General features: G+C 44.9%; 1 protein-coding gene and 1 non-coding gene across 2 annotated transcripts in view; both read left to right on the top strand.

Annotated features, from left to right (window-relative positions):
* LOC124805536 (lutropin-choriogonadotropic hormone receptor-like) overlaps positions 1 to 24,583 on the top strand; it is a 650,587-nt gene that overhangs the window by 560,846 nt on the left and 65,158 nt on the right. The window contains exon 12 of the mRNA XM_047266105.1: positions 4,490 to 4,561. Within this exon, the coding sequence (XP_047122061.1) occupies positions 4,490 to 4,561 (72 nt within the window). The remainder of the gene's footprint in view (positions 1 to 4,489; positions 4,562 to 24,583) is intronic.
* On the top strand, positions 13,896 to 13,971 carry Trnat-ugu. The gene has a single exon. It is a non-coding gene; the product is annotated as a tRNA-Thr (tRNA).

Here is a 24,583-nt window from a genome sequence, read left to right on the forward strand (position 1 = left end):
GATGAACGATAGCTAGCTCTAAGTGTGGAAAAATGTAAGTTAATCCAGATGAAGAGGAAGAACATACCTGTAATGTTCGGTTACAGTACTACTAGTATCCTCCTTGATACAGTCAAGTCATTTAAATATCTGGGCGTAACGTTGCAAGGCGATATGCAATGGAACGAGCATATGAGGTATGTGTTATGGAAGGCTAATGGTCGACTTCGGTTCATTAGGAATTTTAGGAAAGAGTTGTTCATCTGTAAGGGAGACCGCATACAGGATGCTAGTGCGACCTATTCTTGAGTATTGCGTGAGTGTTTCGGATCCGTACCAGGTCGGACTGAAGGAAGAAATCGAAGCAATTCAGAGGCTGACTGCTAGATTTGTTACCAGTGGGTTAGAATAACACGTAAGTGTTACGAAGATGCTTCGGGAACTCAAATGGGAATCCCGGAGGAAAGACGACGTCCTTTTCGAGAGACACCAAACGCCACCCGAAGAGGTCTCGAAGGCCCAAGGGTACCGACTGACCGCCGTGTTATCCCCAACCCACATGCGTCACTGGATGCAGTTATGAAGGTGTATATGATCAGCGCATCACTATCTCGGTCGTTGTCAGCTTTCATGGCCGGAGCAGCTATTTTCCCACCAAGCAGCTCCTGAATTGGCCTTACAAGGGCTGAGTGCAGTCCGCTTGCCAACAGCGCTCAGCATACTGGACAGTCACCCATCCAAGTGTTAGCCAAACCAGGCAGCAGCTAATTACAGTGATCTGACGAGAACCGTTGTTACCAGTGCGGCAAAGCCGTTGGCTTTTCGAGAAAGACTAGTGAGATAATTTAGAGAACCGGCATTTGAAGCTGACTGTCGAACGATTGTACTGCCCCCAACATACATTGTGCGTAAGGGCAGTGCACGTAAGTTTCGAGAAATTAGGGCTAATACGGAAGCATATAGACAGATATTTTTCTCTGGATTTATTCGCGAGTGGAATAGGAAAGGAAATGACTGGTAGTGGAACAGGCAACTCTCCGCCATCCGCCGTACGGCGGCCGGGCGCAGCCCCGAATCCTCCTGCGGTCAGAAAAATGGTACCGAATCCTCCCAAGCCTTCAAGGATCTGAAAAACGATGGTACCGAATACCGAATCCTCCCGTTTGAAGCAGGTAGCAGTTCTAAACGTTATGAATACTCCAAGCAGGCAAAGGAAAGCATATGAAGTTGCAGTAGAAGATGTAAAAATTTTTCGCGTGTGTTGTGAGTATGTTTAAAAGTTTTATCTTTTATCTTATTGAGATAAAGTCCAGCCAGCACAGCGGAAGCGACAAAGTCCCGCTCAAGGTCAAGCGCAAAGCGTGCATAAGTGAATCAATACTTTTTGTTTAAAACATGGGAGGGGTAGGGGAAGGAGATAAGGAACATGGCAGAGATAATTATATTATTGGCTATAATACGACATACAGTGCGTCAGTTTGGGAGAATTCGGTCCTGTTACCTGCTTACCTACCTGGTTTCGGGAGGATTTGGGGCTGCGCTCCAGCGGCCGGCGGAGTGTCAATGTATACGTAGATGTACATATAATGCTGGGCTCCAGACGTACATTCTCAGAAATTTCTTCCTCAAATTAAGGCCTGTGTTTGATGCCAGTAAATTTCTCTTGGCCAGAAATGCCCTTCTTGCCAACGCTAATCTGTTTTTTATGTTGTCCTTGCTCGGTACGTTATTGGTTACTTTGCTGTGTAGGTAGTAGAAAACCTTAACTTCATCTACTTCGTGAATGCCAGTTTTGATGTTAAGCGCCTCGCTGTTCTCATTTCTGCTACTTCTCATTACTTTCGTCTTTTTTGGGTTTACTCTCAGTCCATATTCTGTGCTCATTAGACTGTTCATTCTATTTAACAAATGCAGTAATTTTTCTTCACTCTCACTCAGTATAGCAATGTCATGAGCGAACCTTGTCACTGATATCTTTTCACCTTGAATTCTAATCCCTCTATTCAACCTTTCTTTAATTTCCACCATTGCCTCTTTCAATGTACATACTGAACAGAAGGGCCGAAAGTCTGCTCACCTGTCTTACATCCTTTTCAATCCAAGTACTTCGTTCTTCGTCTTCTACTCTTATTCCTCCCTCTTGGTTCGTGGACACACAGTCTATCGTCCATTTTTCCGTACAGCTTATCCTATATTTTCCTCAGAATTTCGAACATGTTGCAGCATTTTACGTCGTTAAACCCTTTTTCCAGCTCGACAGATCTTATGAACTTGTCTTGCTTTTTCTTCATTATTGCTTCCGTTACCAATCGCAACGTGAAAACTGCCTCTGCGGTGACTTTCCTTTCCTAAGGCCAACCTGATCTTCATGCAACGCATTCCCAACTTCTTTTCCGTTATTATGTATATTATTCTTGTCAGCAACTAGGATGCATCGATTGTTAAGCTGATTGAGCGAGTGTTCTCGGTCTTATCATCCACTGTTGTCTTCGAAATTGTGTGTTTTGTGTGTTTTTCCGAAAGTCTGATGGTACGTCACCAGTCTTCACACCAACCTGAGTACTCGCTTTAATGCCACTCCCCCCTCCCCCCATTAATTTAGAAATTACAACGCAATATTATCTTATCCCTTTCGCCTTGTCTGATATAAAGTCTTTCAACGTTATATCAAATTATAATTCCAATACTGAAAGCCCCATCTCTTCCCTTTCATCAGGTAAGTCCTCCCCTTCATAGAGGCCTTCAATGTACTCTTTCCACTCTCTATATCTAATAGTGCAATTTTCATTGCACTCTTAATGTTATCGCCCTTGCTTTTAACTTTAACGAAGGTTGTTTCGATTTTTCTGTATGCTGAGTCAGTATTTTTGACAATCATTTCTTTTGCGGTTTCTAAACATGTTTTCATGTAGCCATTTCGCCTGAACATCCCTGCTCTTCCTATTTCATTCCTAAGTGACTTGTATATCTGTATTCTTGAGCTTCCCGGAATATTTTTGTGCTTCCTTATTTGGCCTGTCAAATGAAGTATTTAGTCTGTTCAGTGGTTTTCTCGCAATTACCTTCCTTGTACGTGTGTTTTTCTTTCCAGCTTCTGTGACTGTTCAGATTCTATATGTCCATCCCACTTAAACTGAACTTCTTACTCAGCTGCTCATTACTGCAGTGTCTATTGTCTCAGAGAACTTCAAATGTGTCTCTTCATTCCTTAGTACTTCCATATCCCACTTCTTTTCCCACTGAGTATTCCTGACTAGTCTCTTAATCTTCAGCCTGCTTTTCATCATTATCAAATTGTGATCTGAGTATATGTCCGCTCCTGGGTACGCGTTAGAATCCAATATTTGATTTCGGAATCTCTGTCTGACTATAATGTAATGAAACTTAAATATTCCTGTGTCTCCCGGCGTCTTCCAAGTACATCTCCTCATCTTGCGGTTCGCTCTTACTATTTATTGCAGAACTCAGTCAGTCTTTCTCTTCTCTTATTCCTACTACTAAACCCATATTCTCCGGTAGCCCTTTATTCCAGTCCTTCTATTATAACCGCATTTCAATCCTTCACGACTGTGGGATTTTCATCTCCCTTTACATACTGAAATGGACTTTCAATATCTTCATGTCTGTTCTATATATGTTCCTCTTCTGTTTGCGATGTCGACATGTATACCTGAACTGTTTTGTCCGGTGTTGGTTTGCTGTTAATTCTGATAGGAACAACACCGTCAATGAACTGTTCACACTAACTCATTCTCTGTCCCACCTTCCTAATCATAACGAATCCTACTCCCTTTATACCATTCTCTGCTGCTGTTAATATTAGTCTGAACTCATCTGACTAGAAATCTTTGTCTACCTTCCATTTCATTGCATGTTATTAAGTGGAAATATAAGAAATATGTTAGGACGTTCATCGCGTTGTTTAGAAGACTAGCAATTCTACGAAAAGCGAAAGTATTGTTTGAGCAGCTCAGTAATATGTTACTTTCACATCACGTTTTCATCAGTATGTACACCTAAAATTTTTTAACGCAAAACGATTTTTATGTACCTTCACCTGTATTAGTTTCCACTGTTAGACTGTTAACTATGATACACTGTGTGTGTGTCGGGGGGGGGGGGGGGGGGGGGCGGCGCAGAGTTTGTGTGTGTGTGTGTGTGTGCGTACGTTTGCAGTAATAGTTTGATTTGCATTTTAATAACCATTCGACTTCAGCTTTTGAGGGCACAACTGTCCTTTTCGACTCACTTTCGGCTGATCTGACGTGTGGGTCCAGTGAGCTCAGGCAGCCCGGAGCTATTCGTGTCCACGGAAACGATGTGGAGCAGGTTTAGAAACGGGGGGCCTATTATTAGGCAGGGCAGATAAGGATAAATAGCAGGGGCCGGCCCAAAGTGAGGCGTGTAACGCAACAGCAGGGCCCAAGTGTGCCGCGCTGGCGCAACACCCGACAGCTACCTGCTGTCTGCTGCCTGCCGTCACACCTGACGCTGAGCTCTCTGTTCACAGGGACCTCGAGGACAACCGCATCACCGACATCCATCCGGAGGCCTTTCTGCCGTTCACGCAGCTCGAGGACCTGTGAGTACCGTTAATTGTCAGCTACTTCCTCCTGCCCATGAGAAATGGTTTGTGGTCCTTTAAGCTCTCTGCTCAACTGATAGTAAGCTACAAACTGATGCACAAACTATTTTTATGATTACAGTCGTTCTCGGCATTGGCCACACATTGGCCATGTTCAGTGTCTACGATAGTCTACGTGATGGTCTTCAAATAATTAAAAATTTTAACAGTACCGCTTCCAAGTGACCTAAAGAACAATCGAAATATATGTTGTTCACATGACATATTCGGACTTACAAGTTGTCGAAATAGTGTCTGACAGAAAGACTTACACGTGGCAGCCTAAAAACCTCGACGAATTCTCCTGGCTAGTGAAGCCGTATGATCATTTCATGGTACATTGGTGAGCCGGCCCGGCTTCGCACGTATAGCTTTGTCTATATACGACCAGACGACTTCTATGACGTAGCGTATTTTGTTTGGCGGGCGCGTATAATGTTCAAACGTTAAGTAAGACAATATCATCAATTTCATATAACTTACGAGATGCAAGCAGCACACACCATGACAGTTATCTCAAGGTACGAATGTTACTATCCCATATATAATTAACGTTTGGAATGATGTGCCATAGCAATGATCTGGGGAAATTGCGATGTAAATAATATATTTGCAATCAAAGTAAATATTGGATGCGTATCATGTGTAAATGTGCGTGCATGTGTGTGTGTGTGTGTGTGTGTGTGTGTGTGTGTGTGGGGCAGACGCAAAGAATCGTGTCTACTTCTATGTTTGAAGGTAGAAAGCTGAAAGTTGAGTCATCTACTGCGCTGAAGAAAGAACGAACTGTATATAAACAATCTAAATTTGCTGAAGTACTTTTTCGGTAAACGTTTTACTTCAAGCATAAAAAAAAACATCATACATTTTGGATTCACATATGTTTTTGCTATGGAGTTCTGCTCAAATGATTGCAGGAAAACTATTGGTTACAAGTATTTCATTATACAAATATTCTTAGTCTCATATCATATCCTGATGATTGCTCATATTTAGCGCGAACTTCAAAGTTGAGTGACTCATTCACTGTCCATTGTTCAAAGAATTTGCAGTGAATTAAGAGTGCGAACTGCGTCTGACAATGCGAAGAAGCAGAAATTTGCACTCTGACACTGTCATCTATTTCGAAATGCTTCCCTCAACCATCTATACAAGTATTTCGAAATATCATCTATTCGTTCGTAAGAAACTTCCGAATTCCATACAAGAAATCGTGCCCATGCCATTCCAATCTTAAAAAGGCCTAAATCTCTTTCTCGCCAGCAGAGATTCGTTTATCAGACTTCTGTATAATATGAAAATGTCCAAACAAACAATATCTTTTGACTCAACACGCGTCTATGTCTCAAGCAAACCAGAAAGCTGAGTCATTTACTGCGGTGCTGAAAAACTTCCTTTATACAAACGAAATAAAGGTGCATCCCATGCTGCGTTTTACTTTACGCGTAAATACACTCCTGGAAATGGAAAAAAGAACACATTGACACCGGTGTGTCAGACCCACCATACTTGCTCCGGACAATGCGAGAGGGCTGTACAAGCAATGATCACACGCACGGCACAGCGGACACACCAGGAACCGCGGTGTTGGCCGTCGAATGGCGCTAGCTGCGCAACATTTCTGCACCGCCGCCGTCAGTGTCAGCCAGTTTGCCGTGGCATACGGAGCTCCATAGCAGTCTTTAACACTGGTAGCATGCCGCGACAGAGTGGACGTGAACCGTATGTGCAGTTGACGGACTTTGAGCGAGGGCGTATAGTGGGCATGCGGGAGGCCGGGTGGACGTACCGCCGAATTGCTCAACACGTGGGGCGTGAGGTCTCCACAGTACATCGATGTTGTCGCCAGTGGTCGGCGGAAGGTGCACGTGCCTGTCGACCTGGGACCGGACCGCAGCGACGCACGGATGCACGCCAAGACCGTAGGATCCTACGCAGTGCCGTAGGGGACCGTACCGCCACTTCCCAGCAAATTAGGGACACTGTTGCTCCTGGGGTATCGGCGAGGACCATTCGCAACCGTCTCCATGAAGCTGGGCTACGGTCCCGCACACCGTTAGGCCGTCTTCCCCTCACGCCCCAACATCGTGCAGCCCGCCTCCAGTGGTGTCGCGACAGGCGTGAATGGAGGGACGAATGGAGACGTGTCGTCTTCAGCGATGAGAGTCGCTTCTGCCTTGGTGCCAATGATGGTCGTATGCGTGTTTGGCGCCGTGCAGGTGAGCGCCACAATCAGGACTGCATATGACCGAGGCACACAGGGCCAACACCCGGCATCATGGTGTGGGGAGCGATCTCCTACACTGGCCGTACACCACTGGTGATCGTCGAGGGGACACTGAATAGTGCACGGTACATCCAAACCGTCATCAAACCCATCGTTCTACCATTCCTAGACCGGCAAGGGAACTTGCTGTTCCAACAGGACAATGCACGTCCGCATGTATTCCGTGCCACCCAACGTGCTCTAGAAGGTGTAAGTCAACTACCCTGGCCAGCAAGATCTCCGGATCTGTCCCCCATTGAGCATGTTTGGGACTGGATGAAGCGTCGTCTCACGCGGTCTGCACGTCCAGCACGAACGCTGGTCCAACTGAGGCGCCAGGTGGAAATGGCATGGCAAGCCGTTCCACAGGACTACATCCAGCATCTCTACGATCGTCTCCATGGGAGAATAGCAGCCTGCATCGCTGCGAAAGGTGGATATACACTGTACTAGTGCCGACATTGTGCATGCTCTGTTGCCTGTGTCTATGTGCCTGTGGTTCTGTCAGTGTGATCATGTGATGTATCTGACCCCAGGAATGTGTCAATAAAGTTTCCCCTTCCTGGGACAATGAATTCACGGTGTTCTTATTTCAATTTCCAGGAGTGTATTTGAAAACCAAAGCGTATTTCTTTGCTGCGCCGTTGTTCTGAAACAACTGCAAGCAATTAGATGTCACTTAGGCGATTTTTTATGTCCCTAGCCAATTATCCAACTGGATAAAAGGGGGTCTACAGTGCAACGTGGAATACGACCGACGTTTCATTGTTGGCGACTCCACTCTTCATTGAGAGGTGAATGCGAGGTTAAAAGGCAGAGTGAAGTAAAGTTACCTAAGAAGAACTCGATCCGACAAACTTTCGGTGTTAAGCCAAACGCTCTGCTACTAATCCATCTCGCCAGACAAGAGTTTGGTCACCCTTTCTGCTATCTAAAAGCGCTGCAGCTCTGCCGAGTCAAGCAGCTGTTCATTAGGTGGCAGTGGCATCGTTTTCACAACTTAATTGTAGTCCATCATAGTGCAGACAGTTTGTACGAAATATTTATAAATTACATATATAAACTTCCCTCCTGAATCAGCGTACCTATTAGTAAAACCCGGATCAGAACCGCTACAGCTATTTCTGAGATTAGCCTGCACACAGAGACGGAGGCAAGGAAGCAACTTGATTTTGTATCTATAGTAAAGAGGACTGGAGAGGAGAGGAGAGGGATATGTGTGATACGTGCACTAGGAGAACAAACCGATCATCACGACGGATGTTGCCGTACGAAAGCGCATTGAAAAGCAAGAAATGATACAGGTTGCTAAGTATTAATAAGGAATACATGTCCGAAAGTGAGCTGTTTGCATGTAAAATAAGTTTCATGATCGGATCGCTTTCAAATCTCCTAAGCTCACGTTTCCCTGTGTACAAGAAGGGTAAAAGAACGGACCCTCAAAGTTAGAAAACACTATCCCTAACTTCGGTTTGTTGCAGAATTCTTGAACATAATTTCCGTTTGAATATAATAAACTTTATTGAGACTGAGAAGCTTGTGTGTACGAATCATCATGGTTTTAGAAAGCATTGCTCGTGCGAAACACAGCTTGCCTTTTTCTCATATGATACACTGTGAACTAAAGATGAAGAGCACAGCAGATTCCATATTTGTAGATATCCGGAAAGCATTTGACACGATGGCTCATTGCAGGCTATTAACAAAGGTACGAGAGTATGGAATAAGTTCACAAATGTGTGTCTGGTTCAAATGGCTCTGAGCACTATGGGACTTAACACCTGAGGTCATCAGTCCCCTAGAACTTAGAACGACTTAAACCGAACTAACCTAAGGACATCACACACATCCATGCCCGAGGCAGGATTCGAACCTGCGACCGTAGCGGTCGCGCGGTTCCATACTGTAGCGCCTAGAACCGCTCGGCCACCTCGGCCGGCAAATATGTGTCTGACTCGAAGACTTCTTAAGTAACAGAACCCAGTATATTGTTCTCTAGGCGAGCCATCATCAGAGACAAGGGCATCGTCAGGAGTGCCCCAGGAAAGTGTGATAGGACTGCTGCTGCTCACTACATACGAGGGTTGGAACTTTAATAGTGGCAACTATTTATTTACAGCTCGTACAAAATAGATACGTGTTTCAAAGTTTTACTGACCTACAAAGTAGTCACCAGCATTGTGTATAACACTTTGTCAGCGATGTGGAAGTCGTAGGATACTCTTAGCAGTGCCAGTTGTATTCACAGTTACGGCGGCGCGGTGCATTTCCCGACGAATTTGTAGCAGTTCTGAAGCGAGTGCTGTGAAGTATTTCCTTCAGTTTAGAAATCGAGTTGAACTTACGAGGGCTTAAGTCAGGAGAGTGCAGTAGGTGATAAGCACTTAGCAGCCCCATCAGTCAAACAAATCAGTAACAGCTTGCACTGTACGTGCTTGAGCATTGTCCTGCAAAATGACGGTGAGGTTCTGGAGAACGTGACATTGCTTCTGTCTCTATGCTGTTTATTTTTGGAAAACAACCTACGACAAGCTTAGAGTCAGAAGTGATGACACTTTCTGCAGGACCTGGCCATGATTCTGCAGGACAATGCTCAAGCACGAACAGTGCAAGCTGTTGCTGATTTGTTTGACTGATGGGGCTGCTAAGTGCTATACGACCTACTGCACTCCCTTGACTTGAGCCCTTTCTAAACTGAAGGAAACACTTCACGGCATTCGCTTCAGAACTGCTACAAATTTGTTAGGAAGTACACCGCGCCGCTCGAACTGTCAACACAGCTGGCACTGTTAAGAGTATCCTACGACTTCCACATCGCTGGCAACGTGTTATACACAATGCTGGTGACTACTTTGAAGGTCAGTAAAACTTTGAAATATGTATCTATTTTGTACGAAATGCAAACAAATAGTTGCCACTATTAAAGTTCCAACACTCTTACATAAACCGTTTGGCGGACGTTGTGGACAGCAGTCTGCAGTTGTTTGTTGACGATGCTGAGTTGTTCGGTAAGGTGTCGAAGTTGAATGACTGCACGATACAAGATGGCGTAGAGAAAATTCCTACTGTGTGTGACGAGTGGCAGCGAGCTCTAAATGTTGGAAAATATAAGTTAATACGAATGAGTAGGCGAAACAAACCTGTAATGTTCGGATACAGGATTAATTATGTACCGCTTGACACAGTCAGGTCGTTTGAATATTGGGCGTAACGTTGCGAAGTGATATGAAACACACCGATCATGTGAGTACTGTGGTAGAGAAGACGAACGGTCGACTTCGGTTTACTGGGAGAATTTTAGAAAAATGTGGTTCACCAGTAAAGGAGACCGCATATAGGAATTGATGCGACCTATTCTTGAATACTGGTCGAGTGTTTGGGATCCGTACCAGGTCGGATTGAAGGAGGACACCTAAGCAATTCAGAAGCGGACTGCTAGATTTGTTACCAGTATGTTAGAGCAACACGTAAGTGCTACGAAGATGCTTCGGGAACTGAAATGGAAATCCTTAGTGGGAAGACGAGGCTCTTTTCAAGGAACACGATTGAGAAAATTTAGAGAACCGGCATTTGAAACTGAGTGCCGAATGATTGTACTGCCGCAAACATACATTGCGCATAAGGACCACGAAGACGAGAAATTAGAGCTCATACAGAGGCATAGAGACAATCGTTCTTCCCTCGCTCTATTTGGCTGTGGAACAGGAAGGGCAGTGACTGGTAGATGTACAGAGTACTCTATGCTACGCAGCGTACGGTGCATCGATGAGTATCTATGTAGACGCAGACTGTTATCTCTGGCCCGTGCTCTGTAGAAGCCCGTGGCATGGAAAATGTTTCAAGGACTCGTCGTCCTGTTCTGTTCTACGTGGCGCTTGTAGCCCTCTTCGAAGTCGCGAGTGCGTTGCGCCCGTAGAGCAACAAAATCAACCATCCAAGTTGGGAACGTAATATATGTTACGTTGTAAATACACCAGGAACTGAACACGCTGCTTCTTCTAAGTTTGTGTATGAAAGTGATCCTGTCCACAAATTCATTTTATAACTTGTCATTTTTGGACATGTGTTGCTTATCTAAACTTTATCTGTATATAACAACAGAGAAAATTCGCCTGACGTTAAGTTTCATCTATACAGCGTGTCGTTTCTAAGAGTCGTCAGGCACATTTTCTGTGATGTTTCGGCAGGTATTTGCAATTTAATTTTTGTTTATGTAGCTGGAAATGGCCCAAACAAATACACGTTCCATGCGACGACGAGTGTCAATGGAAATCTTCGATTTGTTTTCAGTTTACAAATAAAAAAAAATTAAACGGTGTTTTACGTGTCCGTTCGCTAGAGCGGTCCCAAATGAGACTAGATCGATATTCATTTTATCGATATGCATTAATAAGAACAGTAAAACACAAAGAATAATGAGTACTCCGGCAGCGATTGAATATCCCGCCCTGTCCCACGCTGTCTGCCTGATCGTTCTTCGTGTTTTGCTGTTCCTCTTAACACATACAGAAAAAAACGAATATCAATTCTGATCCGTGACCACTCTATCGAATGGACACTTAGAATTTTGTTCGTAACGGGAAACAAACCGTTCCTTTCACTCTAGGCGTTACATGAAAGACATGATAAGCAGTATTTCTTTGGGGTGACGCCAGAAACAGTTTGCAAAAACTAGGTTGCTAATGTCGATAGAAACACCAGAGAATATGCGCCTGACGACTGTTAGGAGATGGGGGAGAAAGCAACAAATATGTTGCGTTAGGGAACCAAGTGTCGTAAATTCTTATTGACTGAGTACGGAGTATCCACGAGGTCAATTTGTGGTTCAGAATAAAGAGAAGAGAAGAGAGAGAGAGAGAGAGAGAGAGAGAGAGAGAGAGAGAGAGAGAGAGAGAATTTTGAAAATTAGATAAAGATGCAAGCCTGGTGGAAGAGGAGAGAATTTAATAAAATCTTTAAAAATTAATTTCGTTCTAATTTTTCTATATACATGTTTTCCAGAAGTATTTTTCAGATTGTGCTTTGATGTGTAGAAGACTTGCGTATCTAGCGCAAGAACTCTGCTTTAATAATTCACTGGTTTTTGGTTTGCGATTTAGTATGGCAACATATTTCGTGTTGACACGCCGGACTACGCGCTTCAGTCCGGATCCACGCGGCTGCTGCGGTCACAGGTTCGAATCCTGTTCTTAGGTTACTTAGGTTTAAATAGTTCTAAGTTCTAGGGTACTGATGACCTCAGATGTTAAGTCCCATAGTGAACCATTCTTTTGTAAGGGACAGTCAAATGAAAACGAGATAGATGGGGGAAAAAAGTAAGTTTATTATTTCAAAATTAATCACCGTAACTGTTAGTACAATTATCGCATTGTGAGACAAGGCGGTCAATGTCTTCATGGAAAAATGGTTGGAGCTGCTTGCTGAACCATGATTGTACCCAGTCTTTCGCTTCTTCATCCGAAGCATCCAGAAGCATTCTACAGAGTACTCGGAACAACAGGCAAATTCGTTTTCTGGAACACGACACCACAATTAACGCAGAGCAGTACGATGACACATTACAAAAACTGAAACGCACCATCACGTCCAAACGCCAAGGAATGTTGACAGACGCCGCCATTCTGTTGCGCACATGTCAGAGTTGTTTCGACTACGCTGAAGACGCTGGAAGCTCTTACGCATCTGCCATACAGTCCGATCTTTCCCAGTGTGATTTCCATACTTTTGAAGGCCTAAACGAAAATATTCGTGGCCATCGAGCTGGTTCGGACGAAGAAGTGTACGCGTTGGTACAATCATGCTTCCGTAGGCAATCGCAAAAAATTTCCTGCGGAGGCTTTAGGCGTCTTGTCTCAGTGTGGCATAGGTTTACTGACATTCAAGGCGATTACTTTTGAAATAATGAACACTTCACTTACATTTTTCAAATCTGTCTCGTGTTCATTTGACTGCCACTTATATGTGTTGTGGACGACTTCAGGGTAACATGCGTAATTTCGTCTGTGGTCATAGGCTCATTTTTTGCTCTATTACATCATATACAGCGTCACATGCACTCTGTACACACTGGTACCGATACTTTGTAAACACTTCAGTGTGGTGATGCTATTGTTGTTTTTGTTGGTGATGGTTGTGATGGCTGTGGCAATGACGATGATGATGATGATGATGATGATGACGTCGACGACGACGACGGCAAAGACGTATTTGTGCTTCGTTCTTCACCCCATTTACCTAATTTGTTTCACCACATGTGTCTTCCTTCGAGTCTTGTTTCCCCTTCTAAAATCCACACCCTGTCTCTCTATAAAGTCGGCCATTCTGACGGAGCGGTTCAAGGCGCTTCAGTCCCGAACCGCGCTGCTGCTACGGTCGTAGGTTCGAATCCTGCCTCGGGCATGGATGTGCGTAATGTCCCTAGTTAGGTTTAAGTAGTTCTAAATCTAGGGGACTGATGACCTCAGATGTTAAGTCCCATAATGTCTAGAGCCATTTGAACCATTTTCTCTCTCAAAAAAAAAAAAAAAAAAAAAAGCACCTACACACACAAAACCTGTCTTCCGTGTTTATTGATTCAGTAGAGTAGGCACGTCCAGTATCGTGAAGACGAGTGTACCTACGCAAGTCAGCAGAGGCTCTTGGATAAGACGACTAACCCGAACCATGGGAATGATAAAAGTTCAGACAAGGTCCAGTATACAGTTTTAATTTACCAATGGGGTGGTGGGAACTTTATTTGGTGCACACTCCACAGCAGAGTGAAGATTTCGTACAATATATATATATATATATATATATATATATATATATATATATATATATATATATATATATTACGATGGTAATTGTTCTTTCGGACATGTCCGAAAGACAGTGCCCGAACTCTTACGGGAATCGCAACGCGCCGCGAGTAATGAGTATAATGGGTGGGGGCAATACGAATGTAGTGCGGGACAACATGTTAAGAATGTGGGTTTCGCGGGAGGCGTGCCAGAAGAAATCCCTGCAGTCGCGCTATCCTCTGTGTCCTCGGTGGCTCAGATGGATAGAGTGTCTGCCCTGTAAGCAGGAGATATCCTGGGTTCGAGTCCCGGTCGGGGCACACATTTTCGTCTGTCCCCGTTGACGTATGTGAACGCCTGTAAGCAGCTAAGGGTGTTCATTTCATTGTAATTTCGTACAATGATGCAGATGGCCGTGAATGGAGATCAGAAACGCTGTAGAAATGTTTATGGGGAGCAAACCCAATGCAACTGGCTAGGGTAGCTGTACACACACGCCTGTATTATTGACAGCTGTTGGCGCATCCGTGACAGGACGTCCACCTCGGCCAACCGGCTGCATCCTGTAGCGACGTGCCGTGCTTCCTCATAGGGTCACGTACGGTGTTCCGTGCAAGCAATGCGACCGTGCCGGCTGCGACAAAACAAAATACGATATCCAGCGGATGGCTACAATATCCGCGGCAGAGCTCCGTTCAGCTGCAGCTGCGAAATACGATCACGTTCTTCATTACAGCCAAGCTGCTACTGGCGGAATACCAACGATGCAAGTGCTCCGAAATTAGCCGCTACGGCAAAAATCACCTGCAGACTCTGCATCGCTGCGTTGAACTGGCCCGGGCTGGTCTGGCAATGTATTTACCTTACCTATGTCGTTATAGCGTAGCGTTCTTATTCATAAAACGTACTTGTGGGATAGGAACTGGAACAGAGCCATTACTCAAAACAATTACAAGCTAGATCTGACTGTAATTTAATGTATTTGTAGACACACCATAGCACATAGCTAAGATATTGATGTAAGGTTAAGGAAAACAGTCGTGGACACGAAGCCAATGAAAAAAGAAATAGTATATGGAGAAGCATGCAAAAGATGAAAATGAAGAAATAAGACCACTGAAGACATAAGACAGTTCAGATTTTCGTGACATTTATCAATGACGCATTGGCTCATAGTGTATCTGCTTTTGTTACAAGAGAAGAGAAAGAAACCCCTAGTTTTCCATTCATAACGCAGATGTACCTGCAATCGGCATAAATGTGACAAACATTCTACGTGGGAGGTTTCCAAACTTCGAACTTTTGGACCAACCCCCCCCCTCATCTACCCATCTACCACAACCTCCTCCAGTGAGGTTCTCCTGATTTATTTAACTGGCTCTTGACTCTAGCCGTTTGGTCAGGAAATGTATTTAAAGAAGTAATTTTATAATTTACAAGGAACACGAGTACTTTAAATTAAACTAATACCAGTTAAACATCATGATAAACACCTTCGAACAAAATAGCTGAAGTCAAGTAATTGTTACATTTCACTGATTACAATTTCAGAACAGTTAGAGACGTTGTAGACACTCCTCCGCATAAATCATTTCGAAATTTCTTGTTCATACGATCTGGCATGGAGGTAGTGCCAGAAGACAGCTATTCATACAGCGGCATAAAGGGTATACAACTCCATAGTATCGCTCTTGTTCACCGTGATTGTCTGCTTCGTAATTTCTCAGGACGGATTCTGAATGGCGGGGCAAGACGTTTTTCTTTTAAATCTTTATTTAGTCCTCGTATATATATATATATATATATATTGTGTGTGTCTTTCCACGTTACAAAATTTTTAAATCTTATTTCTTTTATTTTTTCCACTCAGATTGCATAAGAATATTCAGTAGGTGTGTCACATTGAGGAAAGTGCATTCTTAAACTTTCGTGTAACACCGGCTGCGGTTCTAAAATGGTGCCAAACTTTAATGTTTCCAACCCTATTTTCTCAAAATAGTTGTATTAGAATTTTCTTCGCGGCAAGGCATAAATAAATGAACGTTTCAAAATGAAACCTAGTAATGTTCTTTGAAAAAATAGTAATAAATTTTCTTCTTTAAATGTTACCTTTTCACCTTTTCAATGAAATTGTCAGCAACTGGATGTAAGATTCAGGGAAAAGTGACAATAATTTTGAGACACAAACAAAATAAAACTGGCAGAGAAGTATGTACACTGTTTCATAGTGAATACACACTAAAATTTTAGTGGTATGGTCACCCTTGAATTCAAAGCACAGTTACCAGAGAAGAATAGTTTTTAAGAACAACGGAATTACGGAAATTGGCTGCGAATGGGCATTGGTTTAAATCAATGGGTAAACTTGAAAATTTGAGCTGGACCGAGATTCGAACTCTAGTCACCTTCTTACTAAGCCATAAACGCTGACCATTGCACCATCCAAGCACAATGGTCGTCACACTTGGTCGGATTACCCTAGCACGCCTCCCCTCGGACCCATATTCTCAGCTTAGGGACACACTGTTAATTTAGTGCCCATTTCCCCATTATCTTCATTAGTCGCGGCATTTCGCCGATTCGCCGATTCCCCTAAGAGTACGAGCCTGGGGTGCATCTTCACTGAAGAGATCATTGGTCGTTATATATATATCACTAAAATATTAATGTGTATTCACTATGAAACAGTGTACATACTTCTCTGCCAGTTTTATTCTGTTTGTGTCCCAAAATTATTGTCACTTTCCCTGAATCTTACATCCAGTTGTTGAGAAGATGGAATTATTGCAGAACTATGGAAACCATATTAAACATTTGGGAAACAGAACAGATCCCTTCTGAATGGAAATGCGCACTCATCCATCCACTCCACAAAAAGGGGGACAAAACTGAACCAAATAATTACAGGGGTATCTCACTCGTACCGGTCACATATAAAATCGTATCAAAAGTTCTCATGAATAGATTACAAGAACAAGCTGACCCACAAATAGAATACCAGGCTGGTTTTCGCAAGGGACGATCATGCATAGAGCAGATCTGGAATCTGAAAATGATTCTCCAGATGAGAAACACCCGAAACACAGTGGTCACTTTTGTGGATTTTAAAAAGTCCTACGACTCAATAGACAGAGTAGCGCTCTGCAAGACGCTGGAAGAATTCAGCATTGACAGAAAGACAAGAGCAATCATTCGGGAAACATTAACTGACACAGTCTCCAAGGTTAAATTTATGGGGAATATCTCGGAACCATTTGAAATCCAAACTGGAGTGCGACAGGGTGATGGACTTTCACCATTACTCTTTAATATCATTCTTGAAAAAATTATCAGGACATGGGAAAAAGAAGTCAAAGGAATCCAAATTGGCATTAGAAAAGATAATAGATTCAATGTGAAGTGTTTAGCTTTTGCGGATGGCCTTGCAATCCTCACAAATAGTAGAAAAGAAGCCACGAACGCGATAGAGAAGTTACACGAAATTGCACAAAGAACTGACCTGCAAATCTCATATGAGAAAACCCAGTACGTAGAAAAAGTGCCACAAGACAAATTGCCTATTGTGACAACCCATGGGAAAATCGTACAAGTACCACATTTTAAGTACCTGGGAGAAATCATCCAGCCATCAGGGATCAACTTAAAGGCCAATGAGGAAAGAATAAAAAAAAAAAAACTACAGAAAGCATATAAACTCAAGTGGGACTATTATAACAAAAAGTCCATATCCATTAACGCAAAATTGAGGCACTACAACACCGTCGTACTTCCGGAGGCACTGTGTTCAGCTGAAACAACACAAATGGGTGGGAAAACTAAAATCAAAGATATAGAGAAACAAGAAAGGAAAATTCTCAGGAAAATTTTTGGCCCAATACAAGAGCAAGGAATCTGGAAGAAGAGACCAACATCAGAATTATATAAATACACAGACAAGATTACGGATACAATCAGGAAAATAAGAATGCAGTTCTACGGACATATCCACAGGATGAGTGAAAACAGAATTTCAAAGCGAATTCTTAAAGTCATCAACTCAGGCAGGGGAAAAACAAAATGGATAAAATAAGTTGAAGAGGACCTCAGACAAGCACACATAACAGTAAACGATTCAGAAAATAGAACTGAATTCAGGAACATCATCGAAAAACATAAATTTGACACCACAACACAGAAGAGACCAGGGTGCAAATGGACAGCGGAGCGAAAGAAACAACACAGTGAACACATGAAGAAAATTTGGGCTCAGAAGAAACATAAACAATCATCATAAAGAAAGTCAAGTTCAAAGGCTCTCTTGAATGGGAATAATCGAAAATAATAATTATATATATATATATATAAATGGGAATAATCGAAAATAATAATTATATAATAATAATTATATATATATAAATGGGAATAATCGAAAATAATAATTATATATATATATATATATAATTATTATTTTCGATTATTCCCATTTAAGAGAGCGTTTGAACTTGACTTCCTTTATGATGATTGTTTATGTTTCTTCTGAGCCCAAATTTTCTTCATGTGTTCACTGTGTTGTTTCTTTCGCTCCGCTGTCCATTTGCACCCTGGTCTCTTCTGTGTTGTGGTGTCAAAGTTATGTTTTTCGATGATGTTCCTGAATTCAGTTCTATTTTCTGAATCGTTTACTGTTATGTGTGCTTGTCTGAGGTCCTCTTCAACTTATTTTATCCATTTTGTTTTTCCCCTGCCTGAGTTGATGACTTTAAGAATATATATATATATATATATATATATATATATATATATATATACTACTGAACATTAAAATTGCTACACCACGAAGATGACGTGCTACAAACGCGAAATTTAGCCGACAGGAAGAAAATGCAATTGATTAGGTTTTCAGAGCATTCACACAAGGTTGGCGTTGGCGACGGTGGCGACACCTACAACGTGCTGACATGAGGAAAGTTTCCAACCGATTTCTCTTACGCAGCCGGCCGATGGTTACCAAGCGGTTCTAGGCGCTTCAGTCTGAAACTGCGCGACCGCTACGGTCGCAGGTTCGAATACTGCCTCGGGCATGGATATGTGTGATGTCCTTAGGTTAGTTACGTTTAAGTAGTTCTAAGTTCTAGGGGACTGATGACCTGAGATGTTAAGTCCCATAGTGCTCAGAGCCATTTCTCATACACAAACAGCAGTTGACCGGCGTTGCCTGGTGAAACGTTGTTGTGATGCCTCGTGTAAGGAGGAGAAATGTGTACCATCGCGTTTCCGACTTTGATAAAGGTCGGATTGTAACCTATCACGATTGCGGTTTATCGTATCGCGACATTGCTGCTCGCGTTGGTCGAGAGCCAATGACTGTTAGCAGAATATGAAATCGGTGGGTTCAGGAGGGTAACACGGAACGCTGTGCTGGATCCCAACGGCCTCGTATCACTAGCAGTCGAGATGACAGGTATCTTATCCGCATTGCTGTAACGGATCGTGCAGCCACGTCTCGATCCCTGAGTCAACAGATAGGGACGTTTGCAAGACAACAACCATCTGCACGAACAGTAGTAGTAGTAGTAGTAGAGGTGTTTGTGGGCGCACGACAGCAAGGTCTTCAGCGCCCGTGCAGCATCATAGTGAGACGGGTGTCAAGAAAAAAGAAAACCTCAGAACAGGGACATAAAACGGAACAGAGAACACGGGGAACAATCATCGAAAAAATGGGCTCACCCACACTGAAGTGTGGGATGATGCAGGGCGTCAGCAGTAAAACGTGGACAATACAGGAAGAAAATGGTAGAGAGAGCTAAAACATTGGAGCAGATGGAAGTGGCTGGCTGACCACAAGGAAAAAAGGGAGGAGTCAGCCACTCTGCAACACACTAAAACCTCCAGCCTAAAAGTTTAGGCCAGAGTCCAGACACATCACAAAACTTAAAAACCCTTGCCACACACGTCTCATCGTCAGCTAAAATACAAGGGAGATCCCCAACAACCTGTGCTTCTGCCCTTGCATCACGGTATAAAATACAGTCGATTAAAATGTGCCGGACAGAGATGTGCACACCACAAGTGGCACAAAACGGAGGATCCTCCCGCCGTAATAAATAGCTATGCGTCACAGGACAGTGCCCAATCCGCAGACGTGTGAGGGCCACCTCTTCCCGCCTGAGCAACCGACAGGAGGAACGCCACGGCCGAGTGGTTGACTTTACCGACCGCAGTTTATTGGCCGACACCGCCAGCCATTCGGCCTCCCACAACTCCATGCACTTCCTATGGAGTGCAGCGATGACTGACTGCAAGGGGATAGGACACTGGACCACATCCTGCTCTCTGCAGGCCTCCTTGGCAGCCCGATCAGCCTGTTCATTGCCCCATATGCCGACATGACCAGGCACCCAGCAGAAGGATACCTCTTTACCCCGCTGTTGGAGCAAGTACAGTTGGTCATGTATCAACTGGACCATCTCCTCAGTCGGGTATAGGCTCTGCAGCGATTGTAAGGCACTAAGAGAATCGGAGCAGAGAAGAAATCGATCGCCCCGAACACGATGCATCTGCTCCAGTGCCTTCAGGATCGCGTGGAGCTCCGCTGCGAAAACGGTATATTCAGCAGGGAGGCGAATCCGGGTGACACGATCAGGGAACACCACAGAACAGCCTAGGGAAGTCTCCTGTTTCGAGCCATCAGTATAAACGACAGTGAAACCGTGATCCACGTCTAAAATGTTAAAAAACAGAGATTGGAACGTAAAATCTGGTGTGCCATCTTTCTTAAAACGAGTCAAATCTAAAATAAATTTGGGACGCCGGAGGAGCCAAGGTGGAGATCTGCTCCAACCGCGACGTAAAACACGAAGACCAGCCACAGACATCGCAGCGAGGCAATCCTGTGCGCGAATCCCATAGGGCTGCGTCGCACGTTGCCGGTTATGAAATAACCGTGCCAGAGGAGGCTTAGCAACGGTATGGTATGCAGGTGTGTACGGTGTGGACAAAGTTTTATACGCCTGGCGTACCGTAAGTAGCTGTCGTCGCATATGAAGTGGCGGTTCACCAGCCTCTGCACAGAGGCTTGGTATGGGGCTAGTTCGGAATGCCCCAGTGGCCAACCGCAGCCCTTCATGGTGGACAACGTCCAAAATCTTTAAGTACGAAGGCCTCGCAGACCCATACACCGTGCACCCATAATCGAGCCGAGATCGCACAAACGCCCTGTAAAACTGGAGCAGACAAGTCCTGTCAGCTCCCCATGTACTGTGGCTAAGACATTTTAAAATGCTTAAAGCCTGAAGCGACCGTCGTTTCAGGTCTTTAAGATGAGGTAACCACGTGAGCCTCGAGTCAAAAATGAGACCCAGAAATCTCACCGTGTCTTTAAAAGAAAGAATAGTGTCCCTCAAGCGCAACTCAGGAAAGGGTAAAATCGAACGAGAACGGTTAAAAAGAACACATACAGACTTCTCGGTGGAAAACTTAAATCCACTCTTCAGCGCCCAGTCATCCAAACGCCTAATCGTAAGTTGCAACTGACGAGTTGTCGTTGCAAGGCTTGAAGAAGAGCAGAACAAAGAGAAATCATCCACAAACAAAGAACACTGGACAGGACTTTTCACCATGGACGTAATGCTATTAATAGCGATGGCAAACAGAGTCACACTTAAAACGCTACCCTGAGGGACACCGTTCTCCTGCTCAAAGCGATCAGACAGGACGTCACCAACTCGGTATCTAAAATATCGTGGCGAGAGGAAAGACTGAATAAAAAGAGGAAGACAACCACGAAAACCCCATTCGTGAAGCTGCTCCAGGATGAGACGCCGCCAAGTGGTATCGTAGGCCTTCTCGATGTCGAAAAATACACCTATAAGGTGATGACGGCGTAGGAAAGCTTGTTGGATAGCCGCCTCCAGGAGGGCAAGGTTATCGAAGGTGGAACGAAACCTCCTGAACCCACACTGAAAGCGACTAAGTAGTTGCCGGGATTCTAACATCCAGACAAGACGGCGGTTGACCATCCGCTCCAAGGTCTTCCCTATGCAACTAGTGAGGGCAATACTACGGTAGCTACTTGGGCTCGAGCGGTCTTGCCCAGGTTTTAAAAAAGGGATTAAAACTGCCTCACGCCACGCGTCAGGAAAGTGACCCGACGCCCAAATGGCATTAAAAAGTGCGAGGAGGATTTCTTTGTTGCGCATTGTGAGGTGCCATAGCATACTGTAATGGATCCTGTCGTGACCAGGGGAAGTGTCACGAGCTCCAGACAATGCAGAATCCAGCTCCCACATAGAAAAAGGGCAGTTGTAAACTTCATGAGAGGTGGGCTGGAAGTTCAGACTACACCTCTCAGCAACCGCTCTATGGCGCTGGAAACCGGGATCCTGACTGGTTGTGGCAGTAACTGTCGCAAAATAGGCTGCCATAGTCTGGGCAATGTCCCGCGGATCTGTGTGGAGAGTGCCGTTATTCAGTACAGCAGCTATGGGGCATCTCCCTCCTCTGCCAGAAATTCTCCTAATGGTCTCCCACACAATGGAACTCTTGGTGGAACGATTAACGGTGTTCAGGAACTTTTGCCACGACCTCTTCTTGCTCTCACGAATAATGCGGCGACATCTCGCCCTCGCCACCCGAAAGGCAGCAAGATTCTCAGCAGTCGGCCGACACTTGAACCGCCGCAGAGCCGCACGCCTGGTCCTGATTGCAGAGCGGCATTCGTCACTCCACCAAGGCACAGGTGGCCTTTTCCGGTGACCTGTGGACTGTGGAATGGATGCCGCAGCGGCATGGAGGACCGTTTTGGTAATATGATCCACCCACACCTCAACATTCGCACAGTGTTCGAATTGGGCCAACTGGCTATAAAGTGTCCAGTCAGCTCCACTGAGCACCCATCGTGGTGGTCTCCTGTCGGGGCCCACGCCATCTGGCAGGTGAATCCAGATTGGGAAATGATCACTGCCGTGCAAGTCAGCGACCACTTCCCAGTGAGCACTAGCGGCAAGAGCTGGAGAGCAAAGCGAGAGATCAATGGCAGAGAACGACCCAGTCGCCGTGCAGAAATGAGTACTCTGTCCTCCATTGAGCAAGTAGGCACAGGATGACAGGAGAAGCCTCTCAATTGCTCTACCCCTGGGGCAGGTAATTGCAGAGCCCCAAAGCACATTGTGGGCATTAAAATCACCACAAATAATGAATGGCTGGGGGAGCTGTGTAAGAAGGTCGGTGAGGGCCGCTTCATCAAGAGCATCATGTGGGGGCAAGTAAAGTGAACATACAGTCAATGGATGACGCACGTGCACGGACACAGCGACGGCCTGTAGAGTCGTCGTAAGTGAGAGAGGCGAGGAATGGTAGTCCGTCCTGACGAAAATACCTACGCCTCCTCTAGCTCTCTCTCCACGCAGGTCGTCCTTTTTGTGGAGTGTATAGCCTCGTATCTCAGGGGAGTATGATGGATGGAAATACGTCTCCTGGAGACAGAGACACAATGGTCGACCCTGAGAAAGTAGACGAAGTTCCTCCACATGCGTCCTGAACCCTTGCAAGTTCCACTGGAGTATGGGAGCCATCTATGTTGGGGGTAGCACCTTCATCCTGTCTCTCCGACGGGGCGGGGAGACCGCAGCAGGTGGAGGGGCAGGCGTGGGACGAGATGATTGCCCCACACATACATCGTACTCCATCAACTCTGGGGAAGAGTCAGATGAAGCCTCGCGTAAAACAACATCCGCATGGTCAGATGGTTTACCACGGGATTTGACCCGCTGTTGCTGCTGCACAGTAGCTTTCTGTGGCTTGGTGGACTTTGGGGGAGCGGATGTGGGAGTGGTAAGTGGCGCACTGGGCTTGGGGACAACCTCAGCTGTTGGAGGCGCGAGGGGCTGGACCAAGTCCGCCACTGTACCTTTGTCTGCCGTTCGAGTAGGGGCTACTGGCTCTGGAACACTGGCTGCGTTGCAAGTGCACTGGCAGCTACAGGTGTTAGTGCCAACACTCACCACCTCAGTCTGCGTTGAGGCATCGACCTTTGGAGTAGGCTTCTGTACCAGGGATGCAAAAGATGTAGCAAATGTGGGAGGTTGCATCGACTTATAAATCTTCTTGGCCTCACCATAGGGGATACGCTTGGTTGTTTTGATTTCCTGGACCTTGCGTTCCTCTAAAAATATGCGGCAGTCCCTACTCCAAACAGGGTGGTTCCCAGAGCAATTAATACATTTAGCCGGAGACGAGCAACCAACTCCTTCATGAGCAGCCTGACCACAGTTTCCACAAGTCGCTTCGCCTTTACAGCCTAAGGTGGTATGCCCAAAACGCTGGCATTTGAAACAGCGCATTGGGGCCGGGAAATAAGGCCTCACACTAAGGCGAAGGAAGCCAGCTTTAACATGTTCAGGAAGTGTTGTGCTACTGAAGGTCAGAATAAAGGAGTCGGATTTGACAAGAGTGCCATCAACCCTCTTCATGATGTGTTGGACATCAACGATACCTTCCGGAGCCCACTCACGTTGCAGTTCTTCCTTGGGAATATCAGCTAGATCCCGGCATGTCACAACACCTTTGCAATAGTTCAAGGTGCTGTGCAGTTCGGTGTCTATGGCATACTCGCCAAGGCATTTAGCAGATTGGAGGTTAGTTGCTTGCTGGGAAGTGGAAGTTTCCACTAGCAAGGTCCCATTACGTAAGCGCTTCACTGATTTTAAGGAGCCACAGATTCCCTCCAATCCCTTTTGTATATAGAAGGGCGAAACCTTCTCGAAACTACCCTCCTTCCGTTTCACAATGAGAAACACATTCGGATTACCAGAATGCATTCTGTTACCTAAGACTGGACTTTTTAAAGAAGCGCCGGAGTCAGGGGGACTGACTGCACGGGCCCTCTTAAGAGACTGGGTGTTAGAACCTTCCAGCGGCCCACCCTTTCCGCTGGGAGGAGGAAAAGAGAATTTC

Source organism: Schistocerca piceifrons, chromosome 7 (assembly GCF_021461385.2).
Source record: "Schistocerca piceifrons isolate TAMUIC-IGC-003096 chromosome 7, iqSchPice1.1, whole genome shotgun sequence".
Lineage (NCBI taxonomy): Eukaryota > Metazoa > Arthropoda > Insecta > Orthoptera > Acrididae > Schistocerca > Schistocerca piceifrons.